Raw genomic sequence first — 27416 nt, 5'->3', positions numbered from 1 at the left:
CACGACAGCAGAGGGACCGATCCAGTGCTTTTCTGAGAGGGAATGTGAGGTCCTGGTGCAATTCCAGGTCTTCTCCAGCACAGAGTTGTCGTTCCTGTGGGGTCAGACCATCTGCTGGTGGTTGAACTCCACAGCAACATCAGCCTGGTGTCACCTGAACTGATGTCCCCAGTCCTTACCTGGCGCTCCTGATGGGATTGGGATTGGGATGGGATGCAATCTCATAACCCCAAGGTAGAGCAGCGAAGTCTGAATGAGGTTTCCCAGTCTGTGTGTGTTGGACAGGACTCTTGGACTGCCCAGAACATTTCAAACGTCATGGAAAAAAAACTGGGAGCTTTAAGGCTTGTTTCCAGCCCCAGAACTTTTCCATCTGAATTAATATTTCCATTTCAAATCTGCCTCTAAGTCTCTGCCCACATGGAATTATGGAGTGCTTTAGGTTGGAGAAGACCTCTGGGGTTGAGTTCAGCCATTAACAGTCAGAAACCACCAGCACAGCTCTCCTGACTTGCTGGGGTTTGAGGAACCACCTCCAGTACTCTGGGCTTCACTCCATGCTGCAGTGGGGATTTCTCCTACTTATTCCTAAAATCCTGGAATGGTTTGTTTTGAAAGGGATCTTCAAGATCACCTTGTTCCAACCTTTCTGCCATGGGCAGGGATACTTTCCACCAGACATGGACAGCTCCAGCAATTCCTAGAATTCCCCTAGAAATATTATGTTCACAGTATTCCCATGGGCTCATCTATTTCTACAGAGAAGGAAAGCCACGTATCTTAAAAAAAAAAAAAAAAAAAAGGATGGAGCTTATTTAATGCCCAAAATAATCCTCTGAGCTCCCCTTGATAAGGAAAAACCAACTCTTTCAAAATCCCAATTCATGGGATGGAGTGGAAGTGGAAGCAGTCGGTGTTTGGAAAATGGAGCAGCTCCTCTTTGATGTTTTACGGAACGACAAAGGTTGGGGAAGACCTCTGAGATCATCCTGTTGACTTTAGGTGTGAGGGTTTTGTTGTTGGACGGTTGCTGGACAGACTCACGAGCTTACTGTTATCTGTTCTTCAGGTTTGCAGTTTATTATGAGGGTGTGGGTATAAGAAAGAGTGTAGAGCATGGAGAGTAATAGCTAAGAGCAATGGGGTGAGAGAGAGCACGAGAGGTAAGAGAGGTAAGAAAAACGATTTCCCGTTCACAATACAATAAGTATTCTTCTACAATGAATATTCTAATTTTCCAAAAACCAATTTAATACAATATACTAATTTTTTAATATTTGCATGCAACTTTTGGGAACTACTAAATTACCATGTTTTATGGCTTTCTTATCTGTAACCCTTATCTTCAGACCTTTCCTGCCAGGCTGGAGACAAAATGTCTGTTAGTTCTTTAGTATTTGTGGCATTTAGTATCATCTAAACAAAGGAAGAGGCCTCAAACCTTAACATGACTGTTTTCAGCATCTATATCAAAATATGCTAACATCTCTATTTCATCTATTGTTTCAAAACTAGTTGCTAGGCACTTATAAAATTTCTCTATTCCCTCCCCAACATTTAGGAGCTGGAACAGAGATCACACAGAGTTAGGGGAAATAAAATGGGTATTTATTGAAAGGCCTTCTAAGGCCACACCCTGGCAGCAACAGTGCCACAGTGTGGCCCCTGCCCTGCCTGAGTGGCTCCAAGGTGGACGCAAAAGAGAGCTTGGTCACATGATTTCACATTTTTATAGACTTCAGTCCATTTGCATACAGGAGTCAGCCATCCAATTAATAGTCTCAAACTGTAAGGTGTCCTCCTCCTCTTCTCCTGGCTGGCCTGCCCTCCTCTTCTCACGTTGTTTATACTTAGGACTTGGAGTCTGAAGAAACTGTCCTTGAGCCCATAGCTGGAATCAGACTATTTTGCCTTTATCACCCTGAAACACAACGAGAACAGAAAACTCAGACCTTAAGGCATCAATCCCACCCAACCTTCGCTCTCCCCACGCCAGCAGCCGTTCCCATCTCCGTGCTCTGACATTCCAGGAACCTGCTGCTCCCGGACGGGGTCCCGCCGGAGCGGCAGTGGGCTCGGTTCTACGTCAAGATCTACCGCGCCGAGGGGCTGCCGCGGATGAACACCAGCATCATGGCCAACGTCAAGAAGGCGCTCATCGGCGACAACAAGGACCTGGTGGACCCCTACGTGCAGGTGGCCTTCGCGGGGCAGAAGGTGAGCGGGGAGGTGCCAGGGCGGCTGTTGGCACCCTGGAAATTGAGAATTTTAGACTTTCTGTGCTGGCGGGCGCTGACCGCCCAGGGAAACGTTGCTTTTGACCTGATGTTGGATTTTGCCTTTTTTTTTTGACCCAGTGATGGGGCGACTGAGAGGTGTTTTAAAGAAACTTTTATTCCATTTTCAGGAATAAAATTATATGAAATATATGAAATATATTATATGAAATAAATATGAAATAAAATTATATGAAATATATATAATATATAATATATAATATATAATATATAATATATAATATATAATATATAATATATAATATTATATAATATATTATAGATTATATATATATTATATATGTTATATATATTATTATATTATATGAAATATGAAATAAATTATATGAACTGTGAGACAATACAGATGAAACAATTCACGCCATCTCAATCAGAAGCCAACTATTTCCTAATTACAATGCACTATAAACGTTTCTTGGCTTGTTAGCTTTTGTCACATCATGCATCATTTTGTCACAAAATGCCTTAAAGTCAATAATTTAAAATTACTCTTCGTGGGTTCTATTACAACGTATCTTTTATAGTTCTAGTTTTCTAAAGTATTTAGCTTTATTTGCAAGGACATCCTTTAAATCTTTTTTCAGCTCCATTTCTCTCTGAACAATATTTGTCTTCTTCCAAGGCATTTCTAAGTCAGCATTTTTTATTCCCAAGTTTGCATACAGATGCACACTGTGTGAGTCTTCTGCCAGGCCCTGAGAACTCTACAAATCTATTTCCTGCAACCTGAGGCCATGGAGAAAGCTTCCAAAATTGAAAAATAGAACTAGAATTATGGATGTGTAGTTTGAACAGAAGTCTGTAATATCACATGGTGAAAAACTTAAGAGTTTAAGGTCTTAGAATGTAGTAATATATAGAAAGCAAGACGGAGGTTTTAGGGCAGAGGTTTTGTTCTTCTTCACCTTCTTCATAGGTTTGGGAAGCACTATGTGATCAGATAGAAAATTCTGTATTGTGGGCCACAGGTCATTAGTCATTGGGTTAAAAGTAAAAATAATTTAGGTGGGTTTTCCTAATTGGACAATTTTCCCTTAAAAGGCCTTGTAGAGAGAGAGATATATCTCTATTTTTTAGCTTGTTAGCTAGGAGTGCTGTGGAACTCCCTTCAACATGGATAAGAATTAATAAACATCTGGGTCCAAACAACAAATTCCATCTCTCCTGCATTTAATCCCGACCCTGGAAAAAATAAGATAAAAAGCCATAGGTGACCACAGGAGGTGACACCAGCAGGTGGCCATAGATGGTCTCAGTCATCCTTGCAGGTCAGGGTGGGTGTGGTGTCACCTGGCTCATGAAGGTGGGCACATGAAGGTGTCACCTTGTTTTCACTCTCTGGGATGGGTTTGAGCCCTCTCCAGTTGGGGAAGAGGATTCCTTGCTCAGGAGAGGGCGGAATGGGAGGAAGGCAGCAGCTCAGGTGAGGTGCTGAGCTTTTCATGGGTCTGGGTCTTCAAAGAGACAGGAGCTGTTGTTGGTTGCTGTAAAGTTGTTTATTGCAGGAATTTATTGCTGTATATTACTTTATTAATAAAATTGTTTATTGCAGTCTTGAAGTCAAAGAGTTCAGAATTTTAAAGTTTTCTGGCATAGAGTCCCAAGTAGAATCAGCAGCAGCAGCTCCCTGACATTTCTTCTTCTATCTCTTCTTCTTCCTTCTTTCTTCTTCTTCCAATTCTTCTTTTCTTCTTCCTTTGTTCTTCTTCAATTTCTTCTTTTCCTTCTTTTCTCCCCCCAATACAGGGGATTTTATCCATAAATCATCCAATCGGCTAAAAACATGATTCTAAAACATTCTTCCTACACCTACCAGAGCTCAATTCTGAATACGGAAGTAGTGTCTGTCCTTACAAATAATTTATGCATATATCTCTATCTATTAATGTAAATGGTTCTATCTGTTCTATCGAGAAATACAAGCAATGTTCTGTTATGTCTGGGGCTAATTTACTGAACTTTAAACTAGGCTGTAGGACTACTGAAATTTAAACTAGACTTTAGGGCTTTTTACTCTCTTAAGGCACTTAAAGTATATTCTTACTTACTTAACACTAAGACTTACACTTCTACTTCATGTCTATGTGGTTTATTTTTTATTTTTAATTTCTCTAAAGTCTTTAATTCAATCCCTGCATTCTTTTCTCTCTCTGAGCGACTCAGGTTTCTATTTTATGCACTCCAACAGTGAGGGATGATATTTCTGGAGATCCAAGCCTTGTCTGATCTCAATCCCCAGGGAAAGACATCCATACAGAAGAGCTCCTACGAGCCCCTCTGGAACGAGCAAATCATCTTCACGGAGATGTTTCCCCCGCTGTGCAGACGGATCAAGATCCAGATCCGGGACTCGGACAAGGTCAACGACGTGGCCATCGGGACCCACTTCATCGATCTGAGGAAAGTCTCCAATGAAGGGGACAAAGGTAAAGTTGAAGTGGGGGAATTCCTCTGGCAGAGTTCCCAAAGAGGTTTCCAGGCTCCTTCCCAGCCCTGGAATTCCTTGGTGCTCATCTGGAGAGACATTGGTGTCCTGAAATGTGAGAGGACCAACACCCTGAAAACCAAGACCTGTCACAAACCTTCAGTTAGTATCTGAAAGCAAAGACACCATAGAACAATTTGCTCTTCCACAAATTCCATGGATAGACGAGCATTCGTCAGGCTCCCTATTCCCACACGTGGGAAAAATGGGAAACCAGATGTGGGATTGGAAAGGGACTAAAGGGGGGTTCTCCTTCCTCGACCCTCAAAATGGGGAATTGCTGAAGACCTGTCCAGTTCCCATCACTGCCTTCCCAGAAAATTTTCCCTGATAAAAAAAACCACTGGAGGCTCCAGGGGGCCTTTGGGCTCTGCACAGCTCCCTGCCAGGAGGGGACAGCCAGGGGGGGTCGGGCTCTGCTGCCAGGAAACAGGGACAAGACAAGGGAAAATGGGCTCAGGCTGGGCCAGGACAGGCTCAGGTTGGATATTGAGAAAATTCCCTCCTGGAAATGGCTGTTCATCCCTGGCATGGGTGGAATTTCCATCCCTGGAAGGATTTTAAAGCAATTTGGATGTGGCACCTGGGGACATGGCTTAATGGTGGTCTTGGCAGTGCTGGGATCTGACAGAAAAACTGCTGGAAAAATCTACAAATGCATTAGGCAGGACATTGAGGTAAAAGACTTAAATCCTTCCACTCACCTGGTTGTGCCAGGGCAGGCTCAGGTTGGACAGCAGCAGCAATTTCTCCATGGAAAGGGTGCTCAGGCCTTGGCAGGGGCTGCCCAGGGAGCTTTGGAGTGCCCATCCCTGAAGGTGTCCAAGGAAGGGCTGGATGTGGCACTCAGTGCTCTGGGCTGGGGACAAGTAGGGATCAGGCACAGGATGGATTTGATGGGCTGGGAGGGCTTTTCCAGCCTCAATGATCCTGGGATTCCCTAAAAATTCTCCATGGATGGCAGCAACCACATTTCCGTGGACACACCAGGACATATCCCAGCCTGTGTCACCACACAGACACTGGGAAAGCGACGCCAGCCATGAGTGCCAAGACATTCCCTTTTCCCTTTCCACCCCTGTCCTGGTTTGAAGGACAGGTGTCTGCCAATAAAGGCAGGAGATTCTCTTTGCAATGGAGAATGTAAACTCCCCTCCTCCAAATTATAATAATAATTGTGACATTAAGGGGCTCTCAGGCAAAGATATGGGAATTAGGAATAACAGTTCTTTACTAGGAAAATTAAAATAGAAATGCAGTATTACACAGAACAATCCCAAACCCTGCCAGAGTCAGAATCCAAGCTGACACCCGTCAGTCAGTCAGGGTGTTGGCACAGTCCCATTCAATGGTGGCTGCATCCTCCTGCAGGGGCAGATGTGGTTCAGCTGGAGCAGTGCTCCTGGAGAAGGTGCAGTTTCCTCTGAAGCTCCAGGGATGATGTGGAAAGGTCTGGTTTTCCTCTGGAATCCAGTGGCAAAGGCTGCTCTGCTGTTCCAAATCTCAGTTTTTATCTGGGTAGGAAAGGCTTGGCTCCTCCCCTGGCTGGAGCATCTCCCATGGGATGATGGAATTTTATCAGTCATGCCCTGGGACTCACTGGCCATGAACAGGAGATATCTCCTGGAGGGAGGATGGGCTGTGGGAAGATAAAGGTGATTGCCCAGCTGGTTTAAAGATGGCCCATTAGCAGAGGATATCTCCATGGAGACCAGGGTCACTGCCCCACCTGGGTTGACAGATGGTGACAGAATTCACATTTCTGGTCACCTCAACCCAACACAACCCCCTTCCCACTGCCCTTTCCATCCCCTCAGGTTTCCTGCCCACCTTCGGCCCCGCCTGGGTGAACATGTACGGCTCCACGCGGAACTACACACTGATGGACGAGCACCAGGAGCTCAACGAGGGCCTGGGCGAGGGCGTCTCCTTCCGCGCCCGGCTCCTGCTGGGGCTGGCCGTGGAGATCCTGGACACCACCAACCCCGAGATCAACAGCTCCACCGAGGTGCAGGTGGAGCAGGCCACGGCGGTGGCCGATGTAAGTCCCCCCCGTGACCCCACAGCAGCCAGGGTGCAGTTTGGGGTGTCAGGAATATTGGGTTGTTACCTTTGGTCTCATAACTCGAGGGTTTCAAGAGTTGTCCCGCTTGTTTTTCATCTCACAGAGCAATGGAAGTAAATCTTGCAGGATTCCAGGTTTTAGGGTCGTTCCAGTGCTCATTTCCATTGGGAATGTCAAAGTGATTCTATCTGTCACTTTCCCAGAGAAGCTGTGGCTGGTCCATCCCTGCAAGTGTCCAAGGCCAGGCTGGAGAGGGTTTGGACCACCCTTGGATAGAGGAGGGTGACCCTGCCCATGAAACCAGATGATCTTTAAGGTCCCTTCCCGCCCAAAACATTCAATTTTTAAAAAATTTTTATAATCTCCTGAACTTAGGGATGTCTCTCCATGTGGGAAATACACACAGACAGCGGCTCATCCCCTAATTCCAGTTGTCCCACCCTTATCCTGATGGGTTTCAATCACAAGCCAGGGATCTTGTTTATTCCCCAGCCAGGGGGAATGAGATATAATATAATTTCCACCTGGAAAAAGAATAATTTAAATTCCATGGGAGCATCCAGGCTCCTGGATTTGTGTGGTTTGATCAATTCAGTGGTGGTGAACTCAGGTTTGTATTCCTAAATGTCCCTGAAAGTCCCTTTGGGGCAAGGGGTGATGGATCCCAACACAGTTCAAGGTTATCTTTAATTAAAAGATATGAAATCTTTAATTAAAGATTAAAAGAATCTTATTAAGGATTTACATTAAACATTAAAAAATAGAAAAATATTTTTAAAAAGATTTAAAAAAGATTAAAAAAGAGATTACATTAAGCATCAAAAAATCATTACTAAATCTTTAATTAAACACTCTCTACAGTGAGCCAAGAGATGGGAGACAGAACCCTCCCAGTCCCTTTGGGAATGGCATCCTGAGGGATGGACCTGCCCCTCCCTCTGGCCCCAGCCCTCAGCCCTGGGATCTCTTTCTCCTGCAGAACTGCAGCGGGAAGATGGAGGAGTTCTTCCTCTTCGGAGCCTTCCTGGAGGCCACCATGATCGACAGGAAGATTGGGGACAAACCCATTAACTTTGAGGTCACCATAGGTTGGTTGTTTTTTGGGGAGTGTGATGGTTGTGAAAACCAGAACCCAAAGCTGGTTTATTCCCGGTTTTCCATTCCAGCCCCTGCTAGAGCAGGTTTGGGGAGCAGGGAATGGCTCCTCCAAGGGCATGAGGGATGTGGGATCCCACATTCTGTATTTTGTGGCTGCTGGGCTGTGGCCAGTGGAGCTGATCCCTCTCTCATCCTGGCTTGGTGCTCCAGAGACACCCGCTCCAGGAGGGAATGCATTCCCAGGGGATTGAGAGGGGATAGAAGCAGGGCATAGACACCTCTCCCTAAATTCCAGCTCCTGGACGTGGTTCTAGGAAATCAAACCCCAAAGTTCTCTGTGATTCCAGCAGAAAAAACTTCTGCCAACCCGAATTCAGCCCCAGAGCTGGGAGTTAGAACCCTGTGAATCGATTCCATCTCTTTTTTTTTTTTTTTTTCCTTGAGGTAACTATGGCAACCAGGTGGATGGCTCCAGCAAACCCCTCCTGAGGAGGAAGAAGGAGGGAGGGGATGGGGATGAGGAGGAGTCGGAGCTGCTCCAGAACTCCAGTGATGATGAAGGTGGTGAGGATGGAGAGCTGGTCTCTGTTTCTTCGTCCCAGCCCATGAAGCCCCTGGTCACGGACAGGTCAGTGTGTCCACCTGGGCACAGACAGGTCAGCGTGTCCACCTGGGCACGGACAGGTCAGTGTGTCCACCTGGGCACGGACAGGTCAGCGTGTCCACCTGGGCACGGACTGGTCAGTGTGTCCACCTGGATTTTTGTGGTCGGTGTGTCCACCTGGGCACTGGGTCAGTGTGTCCTCCTGTCACAGATTTGTCAGTGTGTCCCCTCCTGTCATGGACATGTCAGAGCGTCCACCTGGATTTGTGTGGTCAGTGTGTCCTCCTGGTCACAGACGGGTCAGTGTGTCCACCTGGGCATGGACTGGTCAGTGCGTCCACCTGGGCATTGGTCAGTGCATCCCCCTGGTAATGGACAGGTCAGTGTGCCCCCCCTCAGTCATGGACAGGTCAGTGTGTCCACCTGGATTTATGTGGTCAGTGTGTCCACCTGGGCACAGACAGGTCAGTGTGTCCACTTGGGCATGGACTGGTCAGTGTGTCTCCCTGGATTTGTATGGTCACTGTGTCCACTTGGGCGCAGGATCACCTGTGTTCCCCGTGGGCACAGACTGGTCAGTGTGTTCCCCTGGATTTGTGTGGTCAGTGTGCCCATCTGGGCACTGGTCAGTGTGTCCCTCTGGTCACAGGCTGGTCAATGTGCCCCCCTAGTCATGGACAGGTCAGTGTGTCCACCTGGCCACAGACAGGTCAGTGTGTCCACCTGGCCACAGACAGGTCAGTGTGTCCACCTGGGCACTGGTCAGTGTGTCCACCCAGTCACAGACAGGTCAGTGTGTCCCCCTGGATTTGTGTGGTCAGTGTGTCCATCTGGGCACTGGTCAGTGTGTCCCTCTGGTCACAGACTGGTCAATGTTCCCCCCCTAGTCACGGACAGGTCAGTGTGTCCACCTGGTCACAGACAGGTCAGTGTGTCCACCTGGTCACTGACAGGACAGTGTCCACTTAGGCACTGGATCACTGTGTCCACCTGGATTTTGTGGTCAGTGTGTCCACCTGGATTTTGTGGTCAGTGTGTCCACCTTGTCTGGCACTTGGGGACATGGTCAGTGGTGGTCTCAGCAGTTCCAAAATCCCAGATGGGAAAACTGCTGGAAAAATCTGCCAATGCATCAGGCAGGAGATTGGGATAGAAAGGCTCAGATCCTCTGCCTGGTGAGGTCTGGATTTGCATACCAAGGACTGGGATAAGGAAGATAATTGGATTTAAGATTACGAGATTTGGTTTAAAGTGGATTTTTATCACGTTTTAGCAGTAGATTGGTGTTAATTGAATTCACTGTCGGATTAAATGAATTGGGAAAATAATATTCAGGGAAGATAAGTATCTCCCTGGAATTCCCTCCTCGTTTCTATGAATATCCAGCACAGATAAATCCCCCTGGAATTCCCTTTTTCTGGAAACAAGAATTTTCTCCCTGTTTCCATGACTATCCAGCACAGGTAAGTTTCCCTGGAATTCCCTCCTTTTTTCCATGCACATCCAGTGCAGTTAAGTCCCCCTGGATTTCCTTCCTTTTTTCCATGAATATCCAGCACAGTTAAGTCCTCCTGGAATTCCCTCCTCTGTTCCTCAGCTCCTTTTCCAGCTGAAACCCAAGGGAAGACAAGAAATTCCGATGTTTTGGGCCTCCCTCACCCTGTTTTTCCAAAAATCTCCCGCCTCTGGGAGGCTGCTGCTCATCCACGGGGCTCTGCTGACATCTCCTGGTGGGAATACCCGGGAAGGGCTGGAGCTGGATTTGGCTCCTGGTGGTTCCAGGTGCAGCAGGATTCCCCTTTCCAGGCGCCTCATGGACAGGTTGGGCAGGGGTTGGAACAACTGGGAGGTTTTGGAATCCCAGGGTGGTTCTGGTGGGATCTTAAAGATCATCCAGTTCCAAGCCCGACACATTCCACCGTCCCAGGGTGCTCCAAGCCCTGCCCAACCCGGGGCACTCCCAGGGATGGGATGCACCCATCCATCCCAGGCCTGGCACTGGAATGGCCTCGGGAGAAACGGAGCCTCTGTTCTGCAGTGTGAGATCGCTGCTCCCACATCACATTTCCTGGGCAGGGATTTTTCCTGATGAAGCAGAGACCTGAGGTGCTTTAGAAAGTGCTTTTTATTTCTCTTATCTTCTACATAGGCAGGAATGGTGAATTTGTCTCACAGATCTTCACCACGTGGCTCAGAAGTCACAGCACTTCTGATTACAGGACCTTTTAAGGGTTTATTAGCCAATAAAACACTGCCAGCAAGAATATTTATATTTCTAACCCAATACTAAAATATTTTATCTTATTGACTCATACTCCAGTGTGAGCTTTCTTAGCCAATCATGTTATGGCACACAAACCTACAGTGCTGCACTCTAAAACTTCTGGTTACCTTTGTAACCACTTTTAATTTTTTTATATCTTAATTTCTAAATGCTAAACTTTACTCAATTTAACATGTCTCTGCTTTAGACTATACATCCCAAAATGCTTTAGACTATTCTTGCTTCCAGCACTGAAGTCTGGGAGTCTTCTCCAACGTCTCAAATCAAATCCTGTGTTTGAGTTTTGGCTCACAGGCCTGATGTTTTGAGATTTCCCTGCATTTTGAATTCTGACACTGCAGGATGCAGCTGAAGCTGCCTCCCTCTCACTCCTGAGCTCCTGCATCCCCCTTTCCACCATGGCATTGCCTCCCAGGAGAGGGATGGGATGGGACGATGGGATGGGACAATGGGATGGGATGGGATAATGGGATGGGATGGGATGGGATGGGACAATGGGACGGGACAATGGGATGGGATGGAGGCTGTTCCAGGCCAGAACTGTCACCCCCACGGAGCACCTCTCCTGCCTCCTCTTGCAGGAATTACTTCCACCTGCCCTACCTGGAGAAGAAGCCCTGCATCTACATCCGGAGCTGGTGGCAGGACCAGCGGCGCCGGCTCTACAACGCCAACATCATGGACAAGATCGCCGACAAGCTGGTCAGGGGGGAAGGGACGGGCAGGGAGGGGTGGGGGACACAGCTGGGGCACGGGGCACAGCCACATCCAGGGGGTGCAGAGCTGTGCCTGGAAAGGGGGAAATTCCCCAAATTCCGGCAGTTCCTTGAGAGTTCTGTGGGTCAGATCCAGATGTTCCCACAAAAGGGAGCAGGGGTGCAGAGGCTTTGTCACCTGAGAGAGAGGAGTGAAGCACTCATGTAGGGAAAGGAAAGCTCCAGGGAGAGCTCAGAGCCCCTTCCAGAGCCTAAAGAAGCTCCAGGAGAGCTGGAGGGGGACTGGGGACAAGGAATGGAGGGACAGGACACAGGGAATGGGTGCAAACTGGAAAACAGGAGATTTAGGCAGGATATTGGGATGGAATTCTTCCCTGTGAGGGTGGGGAAGTGCACAGGCTCCAAGGGATGGGGTTTGGATCAACCTGGGGCAGTGGATGTGTCCCCACCCGTGGCAGTGGAGTTGGAATTCAATGATTCCCACCCAAAACATTCCGTGATTTTACGATTAAGTCTCAGCTCACTCCCAGCGAGCCCTCAGGAGAGCTCCACATTGGCAGGGTCACAGCAGGATCTGGGAAGGGTCCCCCTGGAATGTTCCTCCAAGAGGGTTTGGATCTCCCAAACTCCAGCTGGTTCTTTGAGGGCACCAGAGCCATTCCCAGCGCCCAGAGCTGGGTCCCTGGACGTGTTCCAGGGAAGCAGCCGGAATTCCCTGGGTGTGGGGTTGGATTAGGGGGTTCCCCAGCCCCCCACCCCTCACGCTGTCCCATTTTCACTGCAGGAGGAGGGGCTCAACGACGTGCAGGAGATGATCAAGACGGAGAAGCCGCACCCGGAGCGGCGGCTCCGAGGGGTCCTGGAGGAGCTGAGCAGCGGCTGCCTGTGAGTGACCCTCGGGCAGGGCGGCACCGCCAAAACGGGGCTCGCCTTCCTCGGAATTTAAAAAGGTTTAATCAAAAAAAAAAAAAAAAAAAAAAAAAAAAAGAGAGAGAGACAATAAGAGACAAACAATAAAGCAAAAGGTTACAATGGCTGGATGCTTGACATCCAGCCAAAGCACACACTAGCTCAGAAAACACTTCGTTAAATGCATCAACATGTTGCATATTCATAGATCTTCGTGCATTATTCAAAATCGCAAACACCCCAACCTCTGCATCCTGTCGGGACTCCCTGACAACTGAAGATCAATAAATTCCTTCCCTGGGGTTCTGGTGTCTGTCACCAATGATCCAAAAATATGGAGAATTTCCTGATTTTTTTTTTTTTTATTATTTTATTTATTTTATTTTTTTCTTTACCATTCTCTGAATAAGTTACATGAACAAAAGCTTTTTACATCACCATGCTGTAGTCCAAGAAAAACATATATTTATCACACTACTATTTCTGAGTTTTGTTAATAGCAGAACTAAAAGAAACTATATTCAAAGTTTCCCAACATTATGAATATAGCATTCATTTCAGTATTTGTGAAAAGCCAATAATATAATATGTACTTTAATGGGACAACATTCCATGACACTGGCACAATGCTGGATCTTTTGCCTTGGGTTGGGAGTTCGGGATGTTTCCATCTGCACCCCGAACACCCCAAAGCAGGGGTGAAAACCTCAGTCCTGTGGCCACCGCAGGCTGGTGGCACCTGATGACACCTCCTGTCCCTTCCTTGCTCTGAGCCCGCAGTGTGAACCGGCATCTGGCCCACGGTTTTGTTGAAAATTTTTGGAAATTTCCTCCAGGGAGCTCCCTGGGAAGTGTTCCCATGGGAATCACCCTTTTCCCGCAGGCGCTTCCTGACCTTGGCTGACAAGGACCAGCACCACTCGTCCCGCACGAGGCTGGACCGGGAGAGGCTCAAATCCTGCATGCGGGAGCTGGTGAGCGGGATCGGGTCTGAAGGGGCTCCGGGAGAGCTGGGAGGGACTGGGAACAAGGATGGAGGGACAGGACACAGGGAATGGCTCCCACTGCCAGAGGGCAGGGCTGGGTGGGATCCTGGGCAGGAATTGCTCCCTGGGAGGATGGCACGGGTTGTTCAGGGAAGCCTTGGGAAGAGTGGACGAGGATTCCTGAGCAGGGGCTGGAATTTGGTCCATGGACAGGCTGGTTTCCCTGTGGGTCGAGGGTTTGGGGTTTAATTCTGAGCAGAGGAGCCCAAAGCCTGCTCGGGTCTCACCCGAGTCCCTGGTGTCACTTGGGTCGCTTGTCACAAACCTCTGCTGTGTCCCCTCCACCAGACTCTGGAAAGACATTTGGGAACACAGAGGAGCTGGAAAGGGGAATTTTGGAAACCCCACAGGGCAGAGCTGTCCCGGGACAGAGGTTTGGGGGTGATTTTGGGAACCTCACAGAGCAGAGCTTTACCAGGGACAGAGGTTTGGGGTGATTTTGGGAACCCCTCAAGGCAGAGCTTTTCCAGGGACAGAGGTTAGGGGTGATTTTGGGAACTCCTCAAGGCAGAGCTGCTCCAGGGACAGAGGTTTGGGGTGATTTTGGGAACCCTGCAAAGCAGAGCTGCTCCAGGGACAGAGGTTTGGGGGTGGTGGCCCTGCTCCTTGCCAAGGATGTGCAGTGCAGATGGACAAGTAGCCAGTGGCTTGTCCAGCTGGCACAGCCAAGGACACCAACTTCAGTGTCCAGCTGCATCCTCAAGAGCCAGGAATTGTTAAATTCCACACATTCACCTGGAAGCCCCAAGGGTCAGGTGCTGGTGACAGCAGGAGAGGCTCCTTCCTGAAGCCACCCCAAAATTCTCCACTCTCAGGTGACACCTTTGCGGTGCCATCGTCTCCTGGGCTGTCTCAGCCCTCCCAGGGGCTCTCCCGTGCCAAGGTCAACAAAGGGTGTCTGAAGGGTTCCACCCCAGCCTGGTGGGGTCGAGGAGCCTTTCCTGTGTCCGAGCTGTGTCCCAATGTCCTGGCTGTCCCCACAGGAGAACATGGCCCAGCAGGCCACGGCCCTGCGCTCCCAGGTCAAGAGGAACACCATGAAGGACAAGCTGAAGCTGGTGCAGAACTTCCTGCAGAAGCTGCGGTTCCTGGCGGATGAGGTGGGTCCCTGGCGGGCAGAGGGGGCTCCGGCTGGGGCAGCTCGTGGAGACTGAAGGCTGGGATGGATGGAGGGATGGATGGATGCATGGATGGATGCATGGATGGATGCATGGTTGGGTGGAGGGATGGATCCATGGAGGGTGGGATGGATGGAGGGATCCATGGATAGATGGATGTATCCATGGATGGATGGAGGGATGTACCCATAGATGGATGGGTCTGTGGATGGGTGGATGGATCCATGGACAGATGCATGATGCATGGATCCATGGATGGATGGATGGATGGATGCAAGGATGGATGGATGGATGGATGAAGACCTCCAAGGGCAGGAGAGGTCCCTCTGCAAGGAGCCATTCCAAGCCCATGATCCCTGTGCACTCCCTGTGCACTCCTGGGTGGGAATGAGCCAATGTAAAAGAAATTCAAGAGTTTCCCAGGCAGGGACAGAGCTGGGCCCTCCTGCAGCAGAGCTGGAGATGTTTCAGCCAATCCCAGCCATGGAAGGATCCTGTGGATCCCTGGGAAATCAAGAATTGGAAGGTGACACATCAAATCCCAGACTGGTTTGGGCAGGAAGGGATTTTAAAACCATCCAGTTCCAACCGCAGCACCTTCTATCATCCCAGAGTGCTCCAAGCCCCAGTGTCCAGCCTGGCCTTGGGCACTGCCAGGGATCCAGGGGCAGCCACAGCTGCTCTGGGGATTCCAGCCCAGACCCTCCTCACCCTGCCAGGGAACAATTCCTGCCCAGGATCCCACCCAGCCCTGCCCTCTGGCAGTGGGAGCCATTCCCTGGCTCCTGTCCCTCCGTCCCTTGTCCCCAGTCCCTCTCCAGCTCTCTTGGAGGCCCTTAAGGCTCCAGAATGATTCCATGACATTTTTCCAGTTTAGGACTGGCTCACAGGGGGCTCTTTGCTCTCCCTGGAGCTGCAGCTCTTCCTCCTCCTGCTTCCAGTCCCCATGGAAGGCTCCCAGATCCATCCCTGGTTATAGCCAGGCCTTCCTTGGCCCTGACCCAACCCAGTCCCTGTCCAGATTGGGATCCTCTTCCCTAGAAAGGGATGAAGGAATGGACACTGCCCTCCCCGCCCCAAGACCACTGAAGGAGCAGAGAAGGAAAACTTTCAGTCTCTTCTATGCCCAAACTTATATTTTTTTTTAAATTTTAACCAACATAACTCCTAGATCCTTTTCTGATGGGCTTAGCTTTGAGCAGCTTTTTCAGAGTGGTAATCTCTCAAACAATTCCAGTGCCCCCAATTTGGCCACAGGCACATCCATCTTCCATGGAATCTGCTGGATTTGCCTCCAGCAGATCTCCAGCCCCACCAGCCTCAGTGGGCGGGGCTGGGGCACTGACAGGGCTCTCCTGTGGCATTCCCAGCCCCAGCACACGATTCCCGACGTTTTCATCTGGATGATGAGCAACAACAAGCGCATCGCCTACGCCCGCATCCCTTCCAAGGACCTCCTGTACTCCATCGTGGATGAGGAGATGGGCAAGGACTGCGCCAAAGTGAAGACGGTTTTCCTCAAGGTGAGGATCCCTCTGTCCCAGGGGAGCTGCAGCCAAGAGGTGGGAAATGGAGGGAATTTGGGAGATGAGGATGAGAGTTTTGTATCCATTTTTTTCTGGGGCTTGAATATTGGAAAAACATGATCCGTACTCTGCTAGTAGGGGTGGAAATCTGTTTGTAGGGAGGAACAGACTGGACTGACCTTATCCAGTCCCGTAACTGGGAAGTTTTTGGAAAGAGATGTTTGATCCAGCTGGAAATCCAGAGAATTTCTGGCTTAGGAAAAGGAAACCACAGTGGGGAGAGGACAATGCATGAGCCAGAGCAGTGTCACGGTCCCAAAGGATCCTTGGGTTTAAGGAACAGCAGCACAGTGTCCCAAAGGGGTCGGGTGCTCCAAGAGGGCTCTGTCCATATTCCCGATATCCATGTGGACTCTTCCATTCCTCAGCTCCCTGGGAAGAGGGGGTTTGGCCCTGCTGGCTGGACAGTCCAGGCCAAGATGGAGATCTACCTGTGGCTGGGCCTCAACAAGCAGCGCAAGGACTTCCTGAGCGGCCTCCCCTGTGGGTTCGAGGAGAAGAAAGTCCCCCGAGGCCAAAACCTGCCCTCCTTCCCACCCATCAGCCTCCTGTACACCAGTAAGGAGTTCCCATGGGATGGGGCACGGAGAGGGCGGGAGGGAGAGAGGGCCTGGCTGGAAACCCCCTCGTCCAAGCACTTCCAGGAGCTAAGGGGGAATTGTTCTGGTTGTCCCAGGAGAGCTGGGGGGTAGGAATTGTGTCCCCTCACATCCCAGCCTTATTCAGAGTTGTCGTTGTTCACACAACGAGCAGGATGCCAAGAAAATCCTTATCTATTTGGGATTCGTGCTTTGAGTTGAGATCCTTCACCCATGAGCAAAAACAGGTTCCTGAGATGTCCCTTGGATTGTCTCTGTCTCAGTTTGAAAGACTGCTAAGGAAGGCAGGAGCCTCTCTTGAAATGAAAAATGTAACACCACTCCCTCCAAATTATTATAATTTTGAAATTAAGGGGCTCTCAGGCAAAGATTTGGGAATTGGAATAACAGTTTTTACTAGGAAAAATTAAAATAAAATACAGTAAAACCAAAACAACAAAACCCTGCCAGAGTCAGAATCCAAGCTGACACCCGTCAGTCAGTCAGGGTGTTGGCACAGTCCCATTCAATGGTGGCTGCATCCTCCTGCAGGGGCAGATGTGGTTCAGCTGGAGCAGTGCTCCTGGAGAAGGTGCAGTTTCCTCTGAAGCTCCAGGGATGATGTGGAAAGGTCCAGTTTTCCTCTGGAATCCAGTGGAAAGAAGGTTCCTTGGTGTCCAAAATCTCAGTTTTTCTCTGGGTAGGAAAGGCTTGGCTCCTCCCCTGGCTGGAGCATCTCCCAGTGGGATGATGGAATTTTATCAGTCATGCCCTGGGACTCAATGGCCATTAACAGGAGATATCTCCTGGAGGAAGGATGGGTTGTGGAAAAGATAAAGAGCACTGCCCCAGCTGGTTTTTAACAGATGGCCCATTAACAGAAGATATCTCCCACGGAGATAATTATCCCCGCCCCACCTGGTTTTAACTTTTGGTCACATCCTGCTCTGCAAGCCAAGGCAGGCTCCCAGAGATCATCCCAAGCCATTCCCATCCCATTCCCTCCCTCTTCCAGAGAAACAGGTGTTCCAGCTGCGAGCCCACATGTACCAGGCCAGGAGTTTGTTCGCAGCCGACAGCAGCGGCCTCTCGGATCCCTTCGCACGGGTCTTCTTCATCTCCCAGAGCCAGTGCACTGAGGTGAGCATTCCCGGGATGCAGGGATGGAGGGATGCAGGGATGGCAGACCCCACAGGCTCCACATTCTCCCATGGCACAGATCCCATGAACAAGGATTAGGCTGATCCTGGTCTCCTGTGGTGGGAGAGCAGCTCTGGAACTGGGCATTGACTTTTCCAGATCTCTCCCGAGGAGCTCATTCCCAAAATATGTCCCACACCCCGGTGGCTGTGATTCCCCTCGATTCTCTGGGATTCCTTGCGATTCTCTGCTGGTTTAGGCAGAACCGGGTCACATTAAAGTGATTTTTAAGTCTTCCCTTCCCTGTCTTACGGTTCCCAAGCTTTAGGAAGCCAGGACACTGGGAATAATCCAGCTCTGCTCCTCTGCTGTTGGATTTTTCCTCAGAGGAATCCCTGGGAGATTCCCAATACCTCCCTGATCCCAAAAATGCACAGCAGCCCCACCTGCCACCCTTTCCCAGGATCCTGGAGCAGTAGGAATCTCTCCCATTTTCCCAGGTTCTCAACGAGACCCTTTGCCCGACCTGGGACCAGCTCCTGGTGTTTGACAACGTGGAGCTGTACGGGGAAGCTCACGAGATGCGGGATGACCCCCCCATCATCGTCATCGAGATCTACGACCAGGACACCGTGGTGAGAAAACCCCACATGGAATTGTGTGTGTTTTGGATGTTGGAATCTCTCCAGATTCGGAGGAGGAGGATTTGGGAAGGTTTCTTTTCTTGATCCTTGGAAAATGGTCCCTCTGCATCTCCCATGGAGCTTCTGCCACTCTAAATCTCCGACTCAATGTATCTTATTTTGGGAGAGGGAAGAAAGAGGCTGTGGCCAAGGAGTCTTTCCACTTGGGAAAACTGCTCATCCCTGGCCTCCTCACTGTCCCAGCTTTCAGCTGTCCCAGACCTCCTTCAGGGAGTCATGACTGAAAGTTTTCTCTGAGCTTTGGCATCCCAAGACCAGAGCACTGATCTCATTCCTATTCCGACCACAATGGGGAGAATCGCAGGGCTTATCTTGGAATTCCCATGTTGGATCCTCCACTCCAAGTGCTCCCAAGGAGAACCACGGGGCTAATTTTGGAATTCCCATGTTGTATCCCTAATCCCAAGGGCTCCTGGGGAGAACTGCAGGGTTCATTTAGGAATTCCCATGTTGGATGCCCAACTCCAAGTGCTCCTGGGGAGAACCATGGAGCTAATTTTGGAATTCCTGTGTGGGATCCCCAACCTCAAATGTTCCTGGAGAGAACCATGGGGCTAAATTTGGAATTCCCATGTTGGATCCTGGGGAGAGTCACGGGGCTGAGTTCGGAATTCTCATATTGGATTCCTAGCCCCAAGTACTCTTGGGGAGAACCATGGGGCTAATTTTGGAATTCCTGTGTTGGATCTTGAATCCCAAGGGCTCTTTCTGTAGGGAAAAGCCGACTTCATGGGCCGGACATTTGCCAAGCCTGTGGTGAAGATGTCGGATGAGCAGTACTGCCCCCCGCGCTTCCCACCACAGCTGGAATATTACCAGATCTACCGCGGCAACGCCACAGCCGGGGACCTGCTGGCCGCCTTCGAGCTGCTCCAGGTGCCGGCTGGACAAAGGGATGGGAAGAATTGGAAGGGAAGCTGGAAGGGAGAGGGGATTAATTTATGGAGAATTGGGTAACTGGGAATAACCAGGAATAACTGCCCCTTCACCGGGTCGTTGGTCTGCTGAACCCTTGTAGTTTCTCTTGGATGGTTCAACCGCTTGTTGTTCATCAACGATGCCTGGAAGGGTCCATGGCTGGGTTGGAGGGGCCTGGAAAGGTGGAAGGTGTCCCTGCCCACGGCAAAGGGTTGGAATTCCATGGTTTTTAAAGTCCTTCCCAGCCCAAACCATTCCATGATTCACAGTCCGGGGCAATACCTGAGTTAAATTTTTCCACTTTTGCACCTCACATTCCATCCACTGAAATGTTTTTCTGATTGGGTTTATTGTTCCCACACCACATTTCCTTGGTGGGAATTTTTTCCCATGGAGCAGAGACGGGACCTCTGGGTTGCTTTAGAAAGTGCAGTTTATTTGTCTTCTACACAGGCAGGAACAGTGAGTTTGTCTCACAGATCTTCACCACGTGGCTCAGAAGTCACAGCACTTCTGATTACAGGACCTTTTAAGGATTTATTAGCCAACAATACACTGCCAGCAAGAATATTTATATTTCTAACCCAATACTAAGATATTTAATCTTATTGATTCATACTCCACTGTGAGCCTTCTTAACCAATTACATCATGACACACACACAAACCTACAGTGCTGCACTATAAAACTTCTGGTTACTTTTGTAAATACTTTTTTTTTTTTAATATATCTTAAACCCTAAACACTAAACTTTTCTCTGCTCAATTTATCATGTCTCTGCTTTTGACTATAAATCCACATTCTTGCTTCTAGCATCTAAGTTTGGAAGGCTTCTGCAAGGTTTCAAATCAAATCCTGCGATTAATTTTGAGTTTTGGCTTACAGGCCTAATGTTTTGAGATTTCTCTGCATTTTGAGTTCCAACATTTTCCAATCTCCTTTTTCTGCCGGGGCAGGTGCTCATCCAAGGGAATAGCTCACATGGGGTACTTGATCTTTCCCAAGCCCTGGGCTGGAAATGGGTCCTTAAACCTGCTCCTGGGCTGAGCTCTGGGACCACATCTCCGTTCCCTCACACACAGCCCAGCAGATGCAGTTCCAGGATGGAGCAGCCCTGGGATGGGAATCATTGGTGGGATGAGAAGTTTGGATTGCTCCAGTCACTGTTCTGTGTGGAAGGACAGGAATTCCCAGCATCTTCTGCCTCCTGTGTTTTCCTCTTTTCAAAGCACCTGCCCATGGCTTTCAGCCCTTTGAGACAGCCCTGATCCAAAAACTGGGACCAGCTCCAGCTGAGACACAGCCCAGCCCCTTCTGGAGTTCATCCCTGCCCATGGCAGCAGTTGGAATGAGTTGATCTTTGAAAACCAAACCAGTCTGGGGTTCCACAATACTGTGAGGACCGAAAATTGCTTCCCAGCAGCTCAGAGGAGCAGATCCTAATCCGTGATCCATCTCTTCCAGATCGGCCCTGGGGGTAAATCAGACCTGCCCCCAATCGACGGCCCCACGGACATGGACCGAGGTCCCATCCTGCCCGTGCCCCTGGGAATTCGGCCAGTGCTGAGCAGATACAGAGTGGAGGTAACCAATGTCCATGTGTGTCCCTGCCCTGGGGCAGGAGAGCATCTCAGGGGGTGTTGGAAGGGCAGGAGGAAACCGGGACTCAAGGATCTGTCCATGGTGGCTGGACTGGGAACCAGCCTGCAGCATCCTTAAAAAACCAGGGAAATGGATCATTCCTTGCTGTCAAATTTGGGCAGGACAGTGAGTGAGCAGCACCCAGGCTGAGATGCAGCTCAGGGAATGTTAGGGATGACATAAAGCTGGATCATCTGCTCCCAGAGCAATCCCATAGCTCAGGTGTTCTGTATCTCATCAACCTCAGGCGAAGAGGATGGGATGCGTCTCATGTATCCATGGATGTCTAAAGGGGGATTTTGTATCCAAAATATTGTAGGCACAACCCAGGGCAGTGCCTGTCCCCTGTGCTGGCACTGCTGGGACACCTCCAGTGCTGGGGGCAGCTCTGGGCCCCTCCTGACAGGAGAGCCCTGGAGGGGCTGCAGCGTGTCCAGGGAAGGGAACAGAGCTGGGGAAGGGGCTGGAGCCCCAGGAGAGGCTGAGGGAGCTGGGAAAGGGGCTCAGCCTGGAGAAAAGGAGCCTCAGGGGGACCTTGTGGCTCTGCACAACTCCCTGCCAGGAGGGGACAGCCAGGGGGGTCGGGCTCTGGACGTGGCACTCAGTGCTCTGGGCTGGGGACAATGTGGGGACTGGTGACAGGTTGGACTCGATCCTGGAGGACTTTTCCAAATGATTCCATGGTTCGTGATGTGTCCAAGAGGGCCTCTGTCCCTTGGAAGTCCTGGTGGACATCCATGACCCAGGCAATGCCCACAGGGATGTTCAGGGCACGTCTCAGCCCCGGGTGAAGGTGTCTGTGCTCAGGTGAGGTGCTGCTGGCCAGGTCTCCAGAGGGATTTTGGCTCCAGTTTCTCCACATATTTGCGTTGTGATAAATGAGCTGTGTTCCTCACAATTTTAGTATAGCCGTGGGGAATGAGGAGGTGGGGAAAGTCTCCATTTTGGGGAATTTTGGGTGGTGGCAATCTGTCATGCCAGGTAGGGACAGGGAAGTTTCCCCAGTGACACTGATTCCACTGGGATAAAGCGATGGCAGTGCTGGATCCAGAGCCACCACAGGGGGACAGAGCTGCTCTGTGGGTTCCCAGGGCAGGAAAAGGCCATGAAAGGAGAAAAGTAGGAAAATGGATGTCGAGGGCAGCAGACCTTGGGCTGCAGGGTGTCAGGAGGAGATACCTCAAGGATCCACCACTGCCCTGTGATGACATCAGCAGAGGGGTCCCTCTCCATGGAGAACCAGCTCCCAGGGATCATCCCTCTCACATTCACATGCTCCCTCCTCCTCCTCCTCCTGCCCTAGATCTTGTTCTGGGGGCTCAGGGACCTGAAGAGAGTGAACCTGGCCCAGGTGGACCGGCCCCGTGTGGACATCGAGTGTGCCGGGAAGGGCGTCCAGTCTGCCCTGATCCAGAACTACAAGAAAAACCCCAACTTCAGCACTTTGGTCAAGTGGTTTGAGGTGGTGAGTGCGGCCCCTTCCCTCTGATCCCTCATCTGGAACCTGGAATTTCTGGAACCCACCATGGCTCCCAGCCCTTTACTCCAGTTTTCCCAAAGCAATAGAGCACATGGACACCATTCCTTCACCTGAGGGCTCCCAAGCCACATTTTGGGGGAGCAGCTCTGGACTTCTTCCTCCAGCATGATCCCAGTTCTGGTCCCTACTGCGCTTCCTAGTATAATCCCATTCCTAACCCTACTACCCTTCCCAGCATGATCCCCTTCCTAATCCCTTCTGCCTTTCCCAGTATGATCCCATTTCTAATTCCTTCTGCCCTTCCCAGCATGATCCTATTCCTAATCCCTGCTGCTCTTTCCAGTATGATCCCCTTCCGAATCCTACAGTCCTTCCCAGCATGATCCTATTCCTAATCCTACGGTCCTTCCCAGCATGATCCCATTCCTAATCCCTACCAGCATTCCCAGCATGATCCCATTTCTAATCCTACAGTCCTTCCAGCATGATCCCATTCCTAATCCTTACTGCCTTTCCCACCATGATCCCAGTTCTGGTCTCTACTGCCCTTCCCAGCACAATCCCATTCCTAATTCCTACCAGCATTCCCAGCATGATCCTATTCCTAATCCTACAGTCCTTCCCAGTATGATCCCATTCCTAATCCTACTGCCCTTCCCAGCATCATCCCATTCCAAATCCCTTCTGCCCTTCCCACCATCATCCCATTCCTAATCCCTTCTGCCCTTCCCAACCACCAAACCAGTCACTCCCAGCCCTTGAACCCCATCCCTCCTCTGCTCCCCAGGACCTCCCAGAGAACGAGCTGCTGCACCCTCCCCTGAACATTCGGGTGGTGGACTGCCGAGCCTTCGGCCGCTACACCCTGGTGGGCTCCCACACCGTCAGCTCCCTGCGGAAATTCATCTACCGCCCGCCCGACAGGAAAGCCCAGCAGTGGAACATGGCAGGTACCAGGGCTGGGACAGGGGGACCTCGAGTGCTGTGTCCAGTTCGGGGCCCCTCAGTTTAGGAAGGACGTTGAGGTGTTTGAGTGCTTCCAGAGTGCTGGTGAGGGGTTTGGAACACAAACCCTGTGAGGAACGGCTGAGGGAGCTGGAGTTGTTCAGCCTGGAGAAAAGGAGACTCAGGGGTGACCTTATCACTCTCTAAAACTCCTTGAAAAGTGGCTGTGGTCAGCTGGGGTTGGTCTCTTTCTCCAGGCAGCACTGACAGAGCAAGAGGATATAGTCTCAAGGGAGATTTGGGTTGGATATTAGGAAGAAGTTTTTCACAGAAAGAATATTAAAGTATTGGAATGCTTCGCCTGGGGAGGTGGTGAAGTCACCAGCCCTGGGTGTGTTTAAAAAGAGACTGGATGTGGCACTCGGTGCTGTGGTTTAGTTGAGGTGTTAGGGCGTGGGTTGGACTTGATGATCTTGGAAGTCATTTCCAACCCAATGATTCTGTGATTCTGTGAACCCTGGGGAGAAGAGGGAGGTGGGACAGGCTGTGAGGACCATGAGATGGTTGGCTAACCCACAGAACCTCTGGATTTGTGTCCAGCCTTATTTAGAATCCCAAGAAAAACAGCAACTTCAGCACTTTGATGGTTCCAAGTGGTGAATCTCCTCTTCCCTCCAAGCCCTTGGCTGGAACACAGAATTCTGAGCCCAAATCATGGCTCTGAGCCCTTTGCTGTGGTTTCCTCACAGGTGTGAGGAGCCACAGGGTAAAATCCATAATTTCTTCTTGACTCTGTGGTTTGCAAGTCTTGCCTGCTCCCCAGTTCCTGTAAGGCAAGAAAGCTTCAACATCTCTGCAGCTTCAGGACCCAAGTCCCCAAATGTTCCTCAGGACTGGGACAGGATTTGGCCACACTCAGTGCCTGTGGTGGCCATGAAGAGCAGAGATCCAGGCCCCTCCCAACCCCATCCACCCCAATCCATCAGCACCCACAGCAAAATCCATCCCAGAGCCACTTCCCACACATCCCAGCAGCCAAGGGCTTGGGAGCCATGGGAATTATTCCTCTCCTCCCAGTTTTGGAGCTGGAGGATGGGCAAGATTCCCAAGGTTCCATCCACCTGGGCCAGGGTTTGTGTCCAAACCAACTGAGACTTTCAGGACAATCTTCTCTGCCTCTTCTCCTCTGGACACTTCCTGCTTATCCTCCACCTTCCTTTGCTCTGGGTGGGATTTTGGTCCCAAAATGCTGAAGGCTCTGTGCTCATTTCCACTGCTCCAACAAGGTGGTCACACAGTGCTCCAGCCTAAATCCTGTGGAATATCACCTGAGCTCAGTTTCTGGCCTGAATCCTGTAGGATCTCACTTGAAATTTGAGTTTCTGGCCTGTATCTCACCTGAGCTCATTTGCTGGCCAGAATCCTGTATGATCTCACCTGAACTCTCAGTTTCTGGTCTGAATCCTGTAAGATTTAACTTAAAATTTGCGTTTCTGGCCTGAATCCTGTAGGATCTCACCTGAACACTCAGTTTCTGGTCTGATTTCTGTAGGATCTCACCTGAGTTCAGTTTCTGGCCTAAATCCTGTAGGATCTCATCTGAACACTCAGTTTCTGGCCTGATTTCTGTAGGATGTCACCTGAGTTCAGCTTCTGGCCTAAATCCTGTGGGATCTCACTTGAAATTTGAGTTTCTGGCCTAAATCCTGTAGGATCTCACCTGAACACTCAGTTTCTGTCCTGAATTCTGTAGGATCTCATCTGAACTCTGTTTCTGGCCTGAATCTTGGCCAGGATCTCACCTGAATTCTCAGTTTCTTGTCTGAATCCTGTAGGATCTTACCTGAACTCTCAGTTTCTGGCCTGAATCCTGTAGGATCTCACCTGAACTGTCTGTTTCTCCTCTCCACTGTCCCTCTCCCTCGTTCTTCCTCCTTTTCTGTCCTCTGTCCAGCCAAACACCTCAACGGCTGCCTGGCCATGCCCAGCAGGGCCCATCGCTCTCGCCCCACAGGGGAGATCGTTGTCAACATGGAGCCCGAGGTTCCCATCAAGAAGATGGACACGATGGTGAAGCTGGAAGCTGTGAGTATCCCTGCAGCACCTCTTTCCTCATGGAATTGCCCATTTCTGAGGGATTTCAGCCTGAATTGGGTAGGCAGCCTGTCCCAGGGCTGTCAGCCTGTGACATACTGAATGGGCCTGTGCCCATTTTTGTGCCCAAAATGGGAATTTCAGCTCCACCTCCTGCTCTTCTGCTCCAGAGCTTTCTCCAAAAAAACAGATTCCTGCCAAGGTGCTCTGCTCTGGAGCCAGGCTGGGAGAGCTGGGAATGTCCAACTGGAGAAGGGAAGGATCCAGGGAAAGCTCAGAGCCCCTTGCAGGGCCTAGAGGGGCTCCAGGAGAGCTGGAGAGGGACTGGAGACAAGGCATGGAGGGATAGGACACAGGGAATGGCTTTAACCTGGAAAAGGATAGATTTAGATGGGATATTGGGAAGAAATTCCTGATTGTGAGGGTGGGAAGATGCTGGGCTGGATTTCCCAGAGAAGCTGTGGCTGCCCCTGGATCCCTGGGAGTGTCCCAGGTCAGACTGGGCAGGGCTTGGAGCAGCCTGGGATAGTGGGAGGTGTCCCTGCTCATGGCAGGGGATGGAATGAGATGAGCTTTAAGCTTTAAACCATCCTGGGACTGACAATTTGCACTCAGATGAGGGTGTGTCCTTAACCTGCTCTCCCTCTCCCTGTTCCCTTCCATCCCGGGCGGCAGAATTCCGATGCTGTGGTGAAGGTGGATGTGGTAAGTGATGGATCTTCTCCTCATTCCTGCTCCCAACTCTCTGCTCCCTCTCCAGCCCTTCCAGGCCACTTTCAACCAGGCACCATCCCCAGCCCAAGCCTGGCAGGGACATCACCCCTCTGTGCCACAACAGGGACACAGCAGCTCTGTCCCCTCAAGGGATGTGGCAGTGGCTTCATTCCTGCAGTTTGGGAAGCTCTTTTGGGCCAGAATTTTTCATCCCAGCTGTCCCAGGAGGAGCAGGACAGGGATGTGGAAGGGAGGCTCTGTATTCCCACCAAAACCAGGTGCCAGCTGGGGAAGATTTCCTTGCCCCACCAAGTGGACCCAAGGTGCCTTGCTGGGCACAGTGTGACTCATGGCATGGAAGATTCCAGAGCTGTAGCCTGGGAAATGTATGGATAAATAGGATGGTGGAAATGTGGGGGTGCTGTGGGACTGCCCCATCTCTGGAAGTATCCAAGGCCAGTTAGATGGGGCTTGGAACAGCCTGGAATGGTGGAAGGTGTCAGGATTGGAACTGGATGAGCGTCAAGGTCCCTTCCCACCAAACCATTCCATGATTCCAGCACTGTCTCCATAGCCTTGGTCATCCTTGGCTGTTCTCTGTCTCAGTGTGCGTGGCTGTAAAAGGGAGAAAGTTCATGAGGCCCCCAAGCCCGGGGGGTTCTCCCTCCTCAGGTGCTTCACCCCCACCTTTGTACTTCCATAAACGATTCCCTTTCACCTGATCCCTCCCCTTCCCTCTCTGTGCTTCCCTTGTCCCTTCAGACTGAGGAAGAGAAGGAGAAAAAGAAGAAGAAGAAGAAAGGAGGAGGAGGAGGAGGAGGAGGAGGTGGGGAGGAAGTGGAGGAGGAGGAGCCGGACGAGAGCATGTTGGACTGGTGGTCCAAGTACTTCGCCTCCATTGAGACCATGAAGGAGGTGGGTGAGGAGCAGCAGTCAGGGGTATCCAGGGGAGATTGTTCCCTTCCTGCAGGCCTCCCCTAATTCCAGCTCCACC

At 50.4% G+C, this 27416-nt stretch overlaps 1 protein-coding gene across 1 annotated transcript in view; it reads left to right on the top strand.

The window, feature by feature from the left end:
* The window catches only part of OTOF (otoferlin), a 68738-nt gene that overhangs the window by 24206 nt on the left and 17116 nt on the right, over positions 1-27416 (top strand). Inside the window, exons 9-28 of the mRNA XM_056486552.1 lie at positions 2031-2217; positions 4537-4723; positions 6600-6823; positions 7827-7935; positions 8390-8573; positions 11415-11535; positions 12334-12434; positions 13342-13432; positions 14488-14604; positions 15993-16145; positions 16577-16766; positions 17802-17926; positions 18427-18561; positions 19345-19506; positions 21013-21132; positions 22493-22654; positions 23457-23619; positions 25569-25699; positions 26384-26413; positions 27185-27337. Coding sequence (XP_056342527.1) covers positions 2031-2217; positions 4537-4723; positions 6600-6823; positions 7827-7935; positions 8390-8573; positions 11415-11535; positions 12334-12434; positions 13342-13432; positions 14488-14604; positions 15993-16145; positions 16577-16766; positions 17802-17926; positions 18427-18561; positions 19345-19506; positions 21013-21132; positions 22493-22654; positions 23457-23619; positions 25569-25699; positions 26384-26413; positions 27185-27337 — 2845 coding nt within the window. The remainder of the gene's footprint in view (positions 1-2030; positions 2218-4536; positions 4724-6599; positions 6824-7826; positions 7936-8389; positions 8574-11414; positions 11536-12333; positions 12435-13341; positions 13433-14487; positions 14605-15992; positions 16146-16576; positions 16767-17801; positions 17927-18426; positions 18562-19344; positions 19507-21012; positions 21133-22492; positions 22655-23456; positions 23620-25568; positions 25700-26383; positions 26414-27184; positions 27338-27416) is intronic.

This window comes from Oenanthe melanoleuca, chromosome 3, assembly GCF_029582105.1.
Source record: "Oenanthe melanoleuca isolate GR-GAL-2019-014 chromosome 3, OMel1.0, whole genome shotgun sequence".
Classification (NCBI taxonomy): domain Eukaryota; kingdom Metazoa; phylum Chordata; class Aves; order Passeriformes; family Muscicapidae; genus Oenanthe; species Oenanthe melanoleuca.
This window is presented reverse-complemented; position numbering and strand designations above follow the sequence as displayed.